Below are 15230 nucleotides of genomic sequence, written 5' to 3'. Positions count from 1 at the left end.
GAAATGTTTCTCAGGCATTTGAGCGTCACTAAAAATCCTGCATATCAGTCATTTTTATTGCCAATAAAAACATACTTTTCAAATTTCCTCATCATCTGAAGTAGACTCATGCTCAACAGCTTACATTGTATTAAAGAGCCGAGTGCATGTGTACTTAGCTATATTTCTTTTCAACTTTCCACATTTTGCTGCTTTAAAAAAAAATTTAACAAGACCTCCCTCCCCATTTTTTTAAGAAATGTGCCTGAGAACCATTCTTGTCCATGCAGCCTCACTATAACAGAAATAGTTTTAATTGATAAAAACTAACCTTGAAAATTGTCCAACCATGGAGGTTGTTGGTAGTGTTCAGAAGTAAGCACACATGTATTCAAAAACACAAGAACAATAACTATCCAATAGAATGCTTGAGATTTCACTATTTTCCGGCATCCTCTTCTACATCTTCTATTAAATTTTTGAAAACGTAACCTGGAACAAAATGTATACATCATTCCACACAATATCCCAACATCAGCAACCTGTGATAGTCACACTACATATACTGTGAAAGCTATCCATATGATGGTATTGATTTTTGTGGTTGTTAAGGTGAATTCTCCTGAATTGTCTCCCTTTGCACAAAGATGTCTGCCTGTAACATATACTTGTACAGACTTACAGCTGACGTAGCATTGAGATCACTTTGTAGAATGCTTCCAAGGAGTAGGATTTATAGTCATTAGATATCTGTGTGTTTGAAGAATAATATTTTAATGTGAATAATTATCTTGCTCTCACTTTTTAGTTTGAAACCAGGAGTGCTGTATTTCCCCGCTTCCCATTTCTTCTGTTTTCTCTATAGCATCTGTCTCCGCAACAGCTTTACCTGAAACAGACAAACATCAAAGTAAGCAATACCTCAGACACTCTGCCTTCAGACAAGTTGGTGTTGATCAGCATTAACTACCCCACCATACATAAATGACAATTGTACCATATCTCATAACCCAGGATGTGGATCTTTAGATTGACTTATTGATTTCAAATTTTACGTCAGCAAAACATATAGAGTTGATAAAAATTGCTTTGACGTCATTCTAATCTTTAAACTCCAATTCTAATCCAGCTGTCATTATTGTATGGCTTGAAGGATGAAAAGGTCCCTGAATCCTTCAAGATAAAAGTAGGGATTAGGTACACCCGAGCAAATTGATAGAATCACCACCAGATAACACCAAATTGATGTGGGGCGGTGGGGTAGCCTAGCGGTTAAATCATTTGATCATCACGCCGAAGGCCAAGGTTCATTTTCTCACATGGATACAATGTGTGAAATCCATTTCTGGGGCCCCCTGCCGTGATATTGCTGGAATATTGTTAAAAGCGGCGTAAAACCATACTCACCCACTCGCAAAACTGATGCTGTGGATCCCTACTGCCACTTAATCCCCACAGCCATGTCTGGTTATAGTGAGTGAGTGAGTTGGGTTCAATGATGTTATAAATATTTCAGTTACATCATGGGGTGGGAAAAACGTCCCAAGTGATGCAGATCCTTACCTCCTTGTGAATCCCATGAGGCAGGTATGGTGCTAACAAACCCATAAACAAGATCAGGGCAAATCGAGATTCAGAATGGTTACTTACTGTGTCTGGGGGTATTCCCATCTTCTCCCTCATCTTCATTTTCTGGATCTATATCCTCTGCAAAATATATGGCACACAACATGGAAATTTTGCTTGATTTGGGCCACAAATATATAGGGAGTTATCCACATGGTGTCTGGGATAGTGGGCTATGTATTATCTTGGCCAAAATTAAGGTAACAATATATCAGGTTCAAACCCAGACAACAAGCCTCAGTTCTCCTACTCATTTTGAAACTTTGCATCTACTGAAATCCAATCAGTATCTTCAAAATTTGGCTAAAACACTGCAAATCCTAAACTGTTACGTAATATCTGTGCCTCAATCCTTTAAAAGACAGGGAGACGACATCTACAGGCCAAGTCTCATATTGTTGTTTGTTTGTATGTTTGTTGGGTAATGCCACAGTCAGCAATATTCCAGCTATATGACGGTTTGTAAATAATCAAGTCTGCGCCACATCATCCAGTGATTGACATCATGAGCATCGATCCACGCAATTAGGATACAATGAAATACAATTAACTTAGTCAGCGAGCCTGATCACCCAAACCAGACTGTCGCCTCTTTCAACCAGCATAGGAAGCTGGGGACCGAGATTCTTACCCCGGATCAAGCTCCTTCCCAGCGCGCGACACCTTCGTTACACTCTCAGTAACATCGCTGCCACCAGGATGGGCACGGCCATTACAAGAATCTTGAAATTTGCTCTCTAGCCCCATATGTAGTAACCATTATACTTTTGTTTATGTCTTTGGGAATGCCATCATATTTCATTTTGAAAAGATTTACGACTGAAAATGTTTTCCAGATGAATTTACTTCATTGTTTTAACTCTTTCATCACTGGCTGCCCCAGAGTTATGTCCCTTGAAACCCTGCAGTCCCTGACACTGACAAGGCCTGTACACTGGCCTCCCTGGCAGTATTATTAGAAAATCACACCATCATTTTTGATGCACTTTTTCTACCAGAAACTTGCTTTTAATATACATTGATCATATACCATTGTAAAGAGGATTAAGTATACTTTAATATTCTTTGTTGTTATTGTCTCTAACCTTTGTCATTATCTAATTACAGGTGTTTACAAGTGAAATAAAACTTGAAAACACTGAAAAAATGAAAACAGACAATGAATTTTGGCTCAAATTGTATTAAAAATCACAAAACTAAATCACAGATACAAGGTAAACATAACACAGTGGTCTTGTCATCTTGGACGGCACAGGTAATCGCAGGTGTTACAGGTAAATTCTCTTCATGCACATCTGTAAACAAATAAACAAGTTTACAACTCTTGGTACTGACTTTGTTTTCTATACTGATGTCACATATTACTTATGATACACCTACAGTCTCTTAGGTAAACTCGTTAACACAGGTAAACTTGTTAACGCAGGTAAACTCGTTAACACAGGTAAAAACAAATATTTGATTTATTTTGTTCTTTTTCAGGATTTGAAACAAAAATTAAGTATTTAAGTTTTTAAAAAGTAATTTATCACATTACATGAACATTGAACCACAGCTACTATAAGAATGACATCACAGGGAAGATATCACAGATTGATCTGAAGAGGGAAAGATTGTAAAAGGACAGAAAGATCGTAAATTCAAGTTCTGCAAATATAAAAGTTGTGATAACATATTTACAATACACTGCTATTTACAACTGCATAATAAATTAAATCAGTACTTTATTAAATCAATTAATAAATAAATAATTTATACAGTTACTAAAATTTAAATTAAGATGTAAAAAAACAAGAGAACAAACATGATTATAGAAATAAATTTTATTCAAATTGAGCGAAATATAAGGACGTACGACAAACCGGCAAACTACAATTCGGATTGCGATCAGAAAAATAATTTAAAAAAAAAAGAAACAAATACGTCATGCCACTCACCTTTGTTGTTGTTGTGATCGCTCGTTCACGTGTAGGCTGCATTCTCATTCGTCGCACTGATAATCCGTTCAAACACAGAATCATTGTAAAACAGTTGGAAAAAATCAATAGTATGACTCTTCACTCACCGTACGTGTCAATATATATATATTCTTGAGTCCGGTCGCCTCTTCAAAATCCCTCATGTCTCCACTGTTGTGGTCCCTCTGCCACTCCCATTCTTGAAAGTTGGCGGGGGGGACACCTCGTCGAAACCGTCAAAATCTTCACCAAAATATTCGCAAAATACCCTCTCCCCTTCGCTTAAATTATTCAATTCAAACACATTATTATTCTCGATAGAGTCGTTGTTAATCATCTGATCGCTATCCGAATCGTAGTTGGCCGCCATTACGCTTGATTTACGATTCAAGCGAGAAAAATACCTGTCGCGAAAACAGGTGACATCCGCGATTTTCGCGCCAAAAAGACGGGGAAATTCCATAGAATGACGTGTCAATCACGTGTATATCTCGTTTCCATATTTAGAACGAGATTACACACGAGAAAGGAAGTAGAAAGAGCGATTTTGTAAACACGCTCGCGCCGCCCGATTTATCGGGCAGCCGGGTGTGGGGCTTGGACAGTTCTCGCCCGATTTTTCGGGCAGCCGGGTTCTGGGACACGGTTTATGCTGCCCGATAAATCGGGCAGTCGGGGCGAAAGGGTTAATAATCAGATTGGTTCAAGATTGCAGACGGAAAATCAACCAACTTCTCCCTTACATTCTTACTATATCAATTAAAGATGATAGTTTTAATGAAATAGAAATTCAAATTGACAAACAAAGAAAGTAATTTATCAGCTGTAAGTGTATTCGGCGTCACGGCAGTCACTTGTTTGTAAACATAACGGTCATTCGGTTGCAAGTTCAACTCCAAGCATGGTTGTGGCCACCTATCACAGTGGGGAGTTTTGACTGGTGGCAGCGATAGTATGGAGAGCTATCGCTGTGAGGAGCTTGACCCCGGATACCCAAGGGTTGACAACTCTTATAAACATCATTGTACAAACATAATAACTATACAATGCCTCACCTGCTTGTGTTATCCAGTCTAAATACCCTCTAAGATCTTCTTCTAATTGCTGTTTTTCTCTAAGTTTTTGAAAATCACCCCGAGCTTTTGCTTTTTCTCTCTCTTTGGAAAACTCTCTGTAACAGAATGGTGAACATCATTAGTGGACTGTTTTTCAGCTAAAATTAATATGTCAACCATATTACAAGAACAAGTGAACATGAAAAACCTTTTTTTCAGAAGCTTTTAACTGGTACAAATTATGATCAAAATCATCCTTTAATTCTTAGAGACTGAATGAGTTAACGCCTGAAAGTCAGCAAATATTGAAGACAGTCAGTGGTGTAGTCATGAAATGATCCTGGGAAACTGTAGCTCACCTGGTTCAGTAAGTCTACAAAGACAGATACATAATAAAAGTATCTGTCAGCATTGATATTCAGTTATTTTCTGCTTAGAAGTGAGGACTTGACAGAAACCAAATAGAAACATACATGCCAAATATCACCCTTGGTCTGGAAATTTCAGGAATATTTACAGAGCCAAAGGACAGTTTGAGAGGATTCAAGTGCATGGTCAAAACATAAATGTCAAAACAAGGTCATAATTATATCATAAAAAACACAGCATGGCCATAAATAGGTTCTTAACAATGGCTGACATGTCGGCTAAATTTAAAATCAGATTCAAACCACTTATTCAAGTGTTTTAATTTGTGGAAACAAGCAGTTGAAGTTTCAGCTTCCAAAATGTTTTACATCACACAAAAGGCAAACATACCCGAACATATGCTTACTTGACTTTCAGTCAGGTGAGCTAAAAATTGGTTTTGGATTCTGTCGACACTAAAAACGTTAAAATGGAAAATGGAAAAGTCTGGCCTAGTGGTGTAGGCAACTTACCCGCTCAACACACCAAGCACAAGGTTGAGAACAAAGAAGGAGCCAATGATAATTAAGCTGATAAAATAGATCCACGGCCACTCACTTCCCACAGCATCATTCACCTGAAACAGAGATCAGAGGTACCAGAAATGCACATACTAAAGCCTCTACATGTAATAGCTCATAGCTGCCGTCCTATAGCTGGAATACTGCCGAGCGCGGCGTTAAACAACAAACAAACTATAGCTTGTGGGCTTAAAAGCAAGATTGCATTTTTTTTTTTAAATCAATTTTGAGTTATCCATCCCTAGCCCAAATTTCAAAACAGTGGAATTTGACAGTATTACGCTGATAATCAACACTTTTTTCGGACTGCTAAAGCTACGAGAGGCATCAATATTTATGTGACACTTTGGTCTCAACAATTGGTTTTCATGGTATTTTGGTGTTTAAGCGGTGTATAACTTTCAAATTTGAAAAAAATTGATACATTAAAATTAAATCAGTCATGTTTGCATGTTTTTCATATTTAAGCCCAGGGCTTAATTTTGGATGCAATATATAGTTCTAAAATGAGACAAAACCTGTTATTATGCCCTGGGCTTAAAGTATTTGTGTATTCTTTGGATATCAAATACTTAAACACAAGTCATTAAAATTCAAATATCCGAGGCTTACCAAGGAGTTTTAAACATCTGTCAATGAGTGTTGATATATTTTATATCAAAAGACATGAAGGCAAGATCAATTATCATAAAAAACATAACTTAATTTAGTTTGTAAGTTATGTAGCATGTTAATGATAATTTATTATCAAAAGCTTATTGTCTGAAGCTTATCATCTACCAAATACAGCCTATAGGACAATGATATCATGGTTACAAGAAGAACGAGGATGAGTAACAAACATAGTGTTATCCCAAATACAACATTTGGGGCAGGGGAAGGTGACGTTCACGTGTCTACCTTTCGTCGTTTTGACGCCACTTGAAATTATACGATTAATGGGGAACTAAACATGATTTTCTTTTTATGACATGTGGGGAACTAAATGTGATTCTCTTCTTAAATGAAAATAAAGAAACTATGGAAGGTCCATGACCACATATGCAGGAATTAATTACGAACTAGGGAGCAAGTACACACCTTACGTTTCAGAGGACCACGAATATAGGTCCATCTAGTTTCTATAAAGACCACGAATATTGGTCTACGACGGTATAGTGTGTCTTGCTCCAACGAACGAAAAGCTTACACTATGAATAATTAACTACAGGAGCAAGTACTCCCTTTAGATTTCTGATGACCACAAATATTGGTCTATGACCACGAAGGTAAAGTGTGTCTTGCTCCAACGAACGAAAACCCTACACTGACGATTGCAATGCGTCACGTGTCAGAATCCATTTTCTGCACGTGAAACGAATGCCACGATCTGATTTCATGCCGCGAAGCATGTGGCATTTATGCTAAATGTTCATGTTCCATGAACTGAAACAGTGTTTGTTTTGTTTTTATTATTTCTCCTCAACAACATTTGTGAAAAGGGCACAACAGCACAAAATACTCACATCATACAAAACATCTGTCCATCCTTCATTGGTTATGCACTGGAACACTGTTAGCATAGCTAAACCAAAGTTATCAAAGTTTGTAATGCCATCATTTGGCCCTATCCATGAATCCTTCACACACTCGGATCCGTTCACTACGCTTTTACAATCGAATCCCCTTCCACACGGGTGAGGATCAGCTAAAGCTTCTCTTACTGAAACAGAAGGAAAAGAAAAAGCATAAGCAGTCTGTTTTTCAAAATCAACAAAATGTGATAACTGCAATCCATTGTTTTAACGATTCTACCAAAAAGTTTTCCCTCATGTAAGAGCAGCTTGGGATCCAAAAACATATGCCATTGTCACCAAGTCTCATAGCTCATCTGAATTTAATAAGTGACATGGTACTTAAAATAATAAACAATTTGCAATCAAGATTTGAGAAAGTGATGAAACTATGTTTGGATCAACAGGGCTGCTGATGTTTGGTATAACATAGATATGATCTTTATAGTGTTCTAACAACGCATATCAACAGTTACACACATCTCTAATCAAATATGGCCGCCATGGGGCAAAAGAAACATTTTCAATGGCCGCCATGGGGGCCATCTTTAAAATTTGATCTGCTTTTTGTGAGCATGTATACCATTTCAAGGATTGCTGATACATAGTTTCAGTTAAACAAAATTCTTACAGGTTTAAGGGTGAAAAAATGTAAAAAGCATGCACAGGACAGTCTAACATGACATTAGTTTATCACATACTTTATGCACTTAAAATTCATGCACATTAATAATGTGTTGAAATGGCAAAAAATGCTGCTTTAAACATTCTTTCAGTTATATCAGAGCGTGTCAATTTGATGTGGAGGGAAGCTTGAAGTGACACAAATTATAGTTGGGTACCACTTTGGTGAAACCCTCAGGCACAACCACATATCATTATCAGGGATTCAAACTGGCAATCAGCAGATCCTGGGCACTCTTCCACAGAGCAATCTTAGTTCTACATTTGTCCTAACTCCCAAACTCTAACATAAACTTATTACAAGCGTTACACTAAAATTGCTTTGTGGAATGAGACCCTTCACAAGTAAAGAGAAATGCATTTCTTTTTAGCACTATGAAAGAGTCTGATAATAAAGTGAGATATTGAGTAAATTATTGATACTTACATGGATTTTTAAAATAACAGGTATCATGTAACTTCCCTGAGAAGAGTTCTAGTCCAATGATAGCGTAAATGATGATTACAAAGATAACTAACAGTGCTATGTGTAACAAAGGCACCATTGCTCGGAGGATAGAATTCAACACTACTTGTAAACCTGAAAACAACAAAAATACCATGGTTAACAATTAACATTCACCATCACAAACATTTCAACTGTTCATCCAAAAAGGTTGTTTCTCCTCATGTTGCATTGTTTTGTTGGATTATTATACTTTAATATTTCATCAATCTTCTTTAAAATTTCTCCTGATTCAAATGACAGAACTATTACGTGATACAAAAGTTCCTTTTAATAATATTTGATTTTTACATGACACAGTGATGCAGTGACACAGCTTTGTGTGTGTGTGTGTGTGGGGGGGGGGGGGGGGGGGGGAGGCACCAGAAATGGGCTTCACACATTGTACCTATGAGGGGAATTGAACCCGGGACCTCAGCGTGACAAGCAAACGCTTTAACCACTAGGCTACCCGACAGACCTTTAGAATGATGAAGCATCATTAATGCTACATGGGTTGTTGCCATACCATTTTACTAGCATGGGGCCACACACAGGAGAGATGGCGTTGGGCATATCACTTCCAAAATGAAGACTTTGTGGTTAATGGATTCAAGGTATTTTGCACAAAAGAGTGAAGATCTGACACACAGGATAATTGAGGATGTTCGTTAAACAGTACTGATTCTCTTAAAAAGGAACATCATGCTCTACTTAAACAGCACTGATCCTCCTACAAGTGGTGCAGGGGCACTGTAGCTCACCTGACTATATAGTCAACAGTTTAAAATTACAACAAAGACAGACACTTAAAAAGGTTGCTGACAGCATTCATATTCAAATTTTGTTTCTGTATAAATACAGAGGACTATAACTCACACTGAAATTTAATGATTTGAACAAAATATGATGTTATCATTACGAAAACATAAATGCCAAAGTTCAACTCCTTCACACTGGTAATTTCCTGGGAGAAGAAGTATACAGGGCCAGGCATGCCTTTTGAGAGAATTTAAGAGCATCGCCAAAACAATGCCTAAATAAAAAAATTAAAAATTAAATGGAATATGTGTGTTGAAGCTACACAAATACCAAATGTGGCAATATATATATTTTTCATATATTGTTTTACTGCTATGATAGATCAGATTCAAACCTCTAGAAGAATATGGTGGGACAAGCATTTGAAATTTCAGCCTCAGTGGTCTAATGGTTTATGGGGACAATGGAGCACCTGATGCTTACAATATGAGGGATACATTTTGAGAGAATTTCAGAAAATGGGAAAAAATGTAAAGTCAAATAAAGGCCTAATTTGAAATATAGTGAAAAAATGGAACATACTTGTTGAGACCTAAAGTCAACAACACAAAATTTCATTCCATTTTGTAAATAAATGTCTGGGAAATGGTGAAAAATAGGTTTTTCAATGTGGCTTGGGTGTCATCAAGAGTTTTCTGAGATGACGATGTTTACAGTGTGAGGAAATGCATTTAGAAAGAATTGGGGAGCATAGTCAAAGTGTAAAGGTCAAATAAAGATATTCAATATGGCTGCCATAGTGGCCATATTGAAAATAAGATTCAACATCTTGAACAAATCGGGGTGTCATCATTGGTGGGAAGAGCATGTGATGTTTCAGCTTCATTGGTTCAGTTGTTTCTGATGAAGATGTTTAAATCACACAATGCACAACAGACATAAGCTCACCTTACTTTTAGTTAGGTGAGCTAAAAATGAAAATGTTGTCATGCTATACGTACTTGGAGCTCTGGATACAAGCCGCAATGGCCTCAAAACCCTGAAGGCTCGTAGAGCTTTCACATCAAACCCTTTGCTATTTATCTCGGAAAGGATCTGACTTATAATACTGAAACATAAGAGAAACAATAATGAATATAATGTGAAAATAACCCAGAAAAACAAAAATATTGGGTTCTGTAGCTCACCTGATCTACATCTGCCATTATCAAAATGATGAAGCATTAATATGGATACATTGAAATACAGCCATGAGGTTCTAATTTCTGTTTTGTCATGATAGAATTCGTTTTGTATTCTGAGGGAAACAGACATGAATTTTAAAAATATATTTTTCGTCAGGACATAACAGTATCCAATGGCCATCACTGAAGGGACAGTGTGGTATCCTTGCAGTAAAATATTCGGCTAGTTACAACAAAGATCTGTGATTGATTCCCAACATATGTGCAATGCGGGAGGCCGATTCTTGCTGCCCCGTGCCATATTTTTTCTTGTTTGTTTGTTGTTTAATGCCGCACTCAGCAATATTCCAGCTACATGACGGCGGTCTGTAAATAATCGTGTGTGGGCCAGACAACCCAGTGATTGACATCATGAGCATCGATCCACCCAATTGGGATTGATAACATGCATCAACCAAGTCAACAAGCCTGACCACCCGAACCCATTAGTTGCCAACCCCTGCAAAGATACTGCTGGAATAGTGACAACAGTTGCATACAAGCAGTGTTTGAAAAAAGCGCCTGCCCATAGGTGCATGAGAGATAGATCTGGTGTCGGGTACATAATTTCACATTGGTATGGTTCCATATGGCCAGCAGTAAATTTAAATGTTGATTTATTTGTCACAGTAAGCTGCAGTTTTTTCAACGAGGGCCTGGAGAGTTTAGTCAGGGCCAGCAGCTCACAGACGTCTCTGTGTCCTGATGGCATCCTGGCAATATGATTTCTTTTCAAACACTGCATACAAGCTAACTCCCTCACTCACGTACTCAAACACTGAAAATAACAGCTGGCATATTTAGCAGCACCTCCTAGCCAAGTCAATCGACATAAGTAACAGATGTAAGTTTTTATTCCTCAAATTAGTGTTGCAATATCAGTGCACTGTAGCCATTACAGCACGTGTATATCAAATGATGAATTACATGCTTTCCATAAAAACTGTCAATCGTACCTACATGGCAACAAGCAATCCTCTTGAAAACATTACTAGCAATGCATTGTGTGTACAAAGCAATGACAATCCAAAGCTAAAAAAACGACCTAGATTTCTCAACACTGGATAATGACAGGGAATTGAATCCGTTCCCTAAAGAAGTCAGCTTTCTGATCACTAGACTGTCTGTTAATTTGATTTCAAGAGATCGGAGTTGTCATGAATTATTCACCCTACAAGTTGAGAGCTTCACATAACAGAATGGTGGCACTTTGGATAGACAGTTACACTGCATGGGGATGGTCCATTTATCATTAATAACCATTCTGTCTGTCCGTGACCAATGACATCTCGGGCTTGGGCTTTGTATGCGGAAACAACGAACAGATATGTGACTGTGACAATTCAAAAATGCCCAAACTGGATGATTACTACATTATATTATTGGTATTATTTACCTGAAAATTATCACATTTGAATGGCCTGTAATGAATTTAGACATGACTGACTGCTCATGGCCAAATTATTTATTTCACACACTGTATTTTTGGTTAACTGATTTTGACATGGCTTGGTCAAGATAAATTTTAATATAAATTTGTGTGGCTCAATATATATATATTTTTGTAAGGCATAAAGTGTTTTGGGATGGTTGGGGTATTAGGAAATAGAAAGAATTCTGTTGAAAAGTGAAGAATGTTACTGTTTTCACTATGCTTACCATGTTCAATATGTTCAAAAACATTAAGTTATGTGTTTGTTTGGTTAATGTAGCAAACATGTGAAGCCCATTTCTTTTGTGTCCATTTCTTGTGTAAATAATCAAGTCTAGAAAGGACAATCCAATGATTGACATCATGAGCATTGATCTACACAATTGAGATACGATGACATGCATCAACCAAGTCAGCAAGTGACCACCTAATCCTGTAAGTCGCCTCTTATGGCAAGCATGGGTTGCTGAAGACCTATTGTAACCCAAATCTTCACAGGTATCATTTCACAGGTATCATAATACGTAATTAATCAACAAAAGATTTGCAGTCCCAACTTCATCATATCATAAAGATCCAAGGGTGTAAAAGCTCCTGACATGTGGGGCAAAGTTGTGAATCGTAGAGTCTGTTATGGTCAGTAATTTGTCCCAGATAAATGTTGACTGGTAGCCAAGTCCCTCGAGGAGGTTGTCTTGGTGCAAGTCTGCTGATAAGAAGGCAATAAAGCATATACACCTACACCCACGTCAGTCAATGTTTTACCACGTGAGAGAGGATAACATGTACACATGATATACACAGCATACTTCTCACTGATTTCAAAGTCTGGATCATAAATATGAGCTCTTTATTGATTGACGTTTTTGCTATTGAATTACATTCCCAGAAGTTTTGATTACGTGAAAAGTACTTAAGTTATTTACTGGGTCTGATAAGAACTAACAGTAATCCTCTGGTTTTAACAACGTTAACAATAATCTCTGAGACTGATTAAGATTTTGATAGCCAACTTATGGCAACGGATGTACACTGAATCGGAGAATTGTTTGTCGCAAATTATGTTGATGAACAGGTGAAACAAACTCAGAATTGTGAGTTCTAATTTCTGGGCAATGAACATGTTCATCATTAAAGAATTATGAGTCCGGGCAATCACAAGAAATGACCCAGAATTGGAGCATTGCGAGTCCTGACTACTGCAATGAATGACACAAACTGGAAATTGTAAGTCCTGACTATCGCAGTGAACTGTGAGTCCCGCCATGATGAAGCCAGGAACTGTGTCGGTAGAACTCACTGACTGGGGCCTTCGACATCCAATATTATAGTCACTCATTCTATATATTGATGGGAATATATATATTTTTTTACCCAGATTTTAAACCAAATTGTTCTACCTAGGAACTCATTACTACCCAAGTATCAGTACTGCGTAACCCCTTTAAAAGTTATAGCAGATGTACCTTCAAAAGTTTAACCCTTAAGCTGTGAATGAATGAGTAAAGCTCAACAGCTTCATGATTTGATTTTATTTCCATTAACTGAATTTGAATTTGATTCCACAATGACTGTTAAAGTGATAGGAAGTAGGATAATGAAAACCAACATCAACATCTATGAGACAGTGGTATGCAATTATCATACAATTGCATCAGGACCTTTTCAAACTTTTGGATGTATAGGGATAAACTACCTGGGGCCATGGGTGGCCCAGTCGTCTAAGGTGCTGCAATTCGCTGTGCAGAGTTGCGTCCCTTGGGCACGCCAGAACCTATGATCGTGGATTCGAATCCCGGTTCGTCTCGATTATGTTTCTAGGTTTATCAGCACCATGCCCGTGTTCGTGGGTAAACACTTCGGGCTTTTCCTCCCACATTAAGCTGACATGCCGCGTCAAAGCGGCGTTAAACCCAACTCACTCACTCAGCCCTATTTGGATTCATGGTATTTCACAACCCTATACTATGTGACTAAAACAGAGCTACTACTGGTATTCTCAATCAAAATGGGTCCCCAAGAGCCCATGCTTATCTCATGAAGTGATTTCAGTAAGGATTGGGTGGACACAGAGCGGGAACTGGTTGACTGTGCGCCTCAGTATCACCACTCATGCTATCAACCACTGGTTTGACTGACCGAAATTATAGCTGACTGGCATAAAAAAAAACAAATACCCACAGAACATTTGCATCTTTACTTACAACAAGCATGGAACCTATATTTCCAACAACATTCACAGACTGCCAAAACTGAAACTTTTCCCACCAAATGCGGATTAAGTTTCATGACTGTGAAGGGATGGATTTTGGTTTAAAGTGTGAGCAAATATATTTTTCAAATGCCCACTGAATGTGTCAACATCTTTAAAATGCCTGTGCACAGAAGAGCTTTCAAAATGGCTGCCTGTAGAGATTATGCCTCACAGCAAACAGGTGAAGACAATATTTTCTTTGAAAGTTGTTCAAACTCAATGAACTTTTTGCTCGTGCTTTGAAAGTATTCCCTTGAGTGTGGAATGTCTTTCCTGAATGGGAGGAGATTCAAGCACTTGGGAATCCTTCACAGAACCACGGTGCTTGAGGTGCCATGCTCCAGCATCAGTTATCTTAATGAGAGAAATTGGGAACACCAGTGTGCAGGTGTTAGGTGCCGTGGTCTCTACTGCTCCTCTGCTCGTCGGCTCGTCTCATCTGTCTCGGATTATCAATCTTTTCTTTCTGTGTACAGAGTATCTACTTTACATCTGTCAGTCTTTAACATTTCTTTCTTCATGTGTCAGTATGTCTTCCAATTTTGTGTCTTTTCTGCCTTTAACTGCTGGTCTTCATGGCAATGTCTGTCCATCTTTGGGGTTAGTTGTCTTCAGGAGTGTGTCTGTCTGTCTGTTTGTCTGTCTGTCTGTCTTTGGTTTGTTTGTCTCCATGGGAACTCTGTCTGTCTGTCTGTCTTTAGTTTGTTTGTCTCCATGGGAACGCCTGTCTGTCTGTCTGTCTTTAGTTTGTTTGTCTCCATGGGAACGTCTGTCCATCTATGGATTGTTTGTCTTCAAAAGAATGGGTAGCTTCGTGGTTCAAGTGTTCGCTCATCATGCCAAACACCCGGATTCAATTCCCCACATTGGTACAATGTGTGAAGCCCATTTCTAAGGTCCCCTGCTGTGATATTGCTGGAATATTGCTAAAAGCAACATAAAAACATAGTCACTCACAAATGAGTATGCCTGCCTTAGAATTATTTGTCTACATGGCCACATATGTCTGTCTTTGAACTGTTTGTCCTCAGGAATCTGTCTGTCTGTGTGTCTTCAAGGGCTAGGTATGCGTACTTCTTGTTCAGTATTTCAGTAGTGGCAATGTATTCAGGGTTATTTTTAGAAGGGCATTGGCAGCACAAATATTTTTTCCCTGAGAATATGTCCTCAGCTAATTAGAAACTTGGACTAATTCCCTTCACTTAATATTCCAATAATCACATTTCCAAAATATACCATGATCAATATTCATGTCCAAAAATTTCATTTCCACTCTGAAGTAATCCTTAAT

The 15230-nt window shown here is 38.0% G+C and overlaps 1 protein-coding gene across 13 annotated transcripts in view; it reads right to left on the bottom strand.

Moving 5' to 3' along the window:
• LOC139446128 (muscle calcium channel subunit alpha-1-like) overlaps positions 1–15230 on the bottom strand; it is a 156555-nt gene that overhangs the window by 64252 nt on the left and 77073 nt on the right. For all 13 annotated transcript variants that reach the window (XM_071227415.1, XM_071227424.1, XM_071227414.1 and 10 more), the window contains exons 5-12: positions 10032–10138; positions 8212–8364; positions 7053–7249; positions 5500–5603; positions 4619–4734; positions 1630–1686; positions 781–868; positions 311–471 (exon numbers count right to left, since the gene is read on the bottom strand). In XM_071227415.1, the coding sequence (XP_071083516.1) occupies positions 311–471; positions 781–868; positions 1630–1686; positions 4619–4734; positions 5500–5603; positions 7053–7249; positions 8212–8364; positions 10032–10138 (983 nt within the window). The remainder of the gene's footprint in view (positions 1–310; positions 472–780; positions 869–1629; positions 1687–4618; positions 4735–5499; positions 5604–7052; positions 7250–8211; positions 8365–10031; positions 10139–15230) is intronic.

This window comes from Haliotis cracherodii, unplaced genomic scaffold (assembly GCF_022045235.1).
Source record: "Haliotis cracherodii isolate W230 unplaced genomic scaffold, xgHalCrac1.p SCAF_6, whole genome shotgun sequence".
NCBI lineage: Eukaryota > Metazoa > Mollusca > Gastropoda > Lepetellida > Haliotidae > Haliotis > Haliotis cracherodii.
This window is presented reverse-complemented; position numbering and strand designations above follow the sequence as displayed.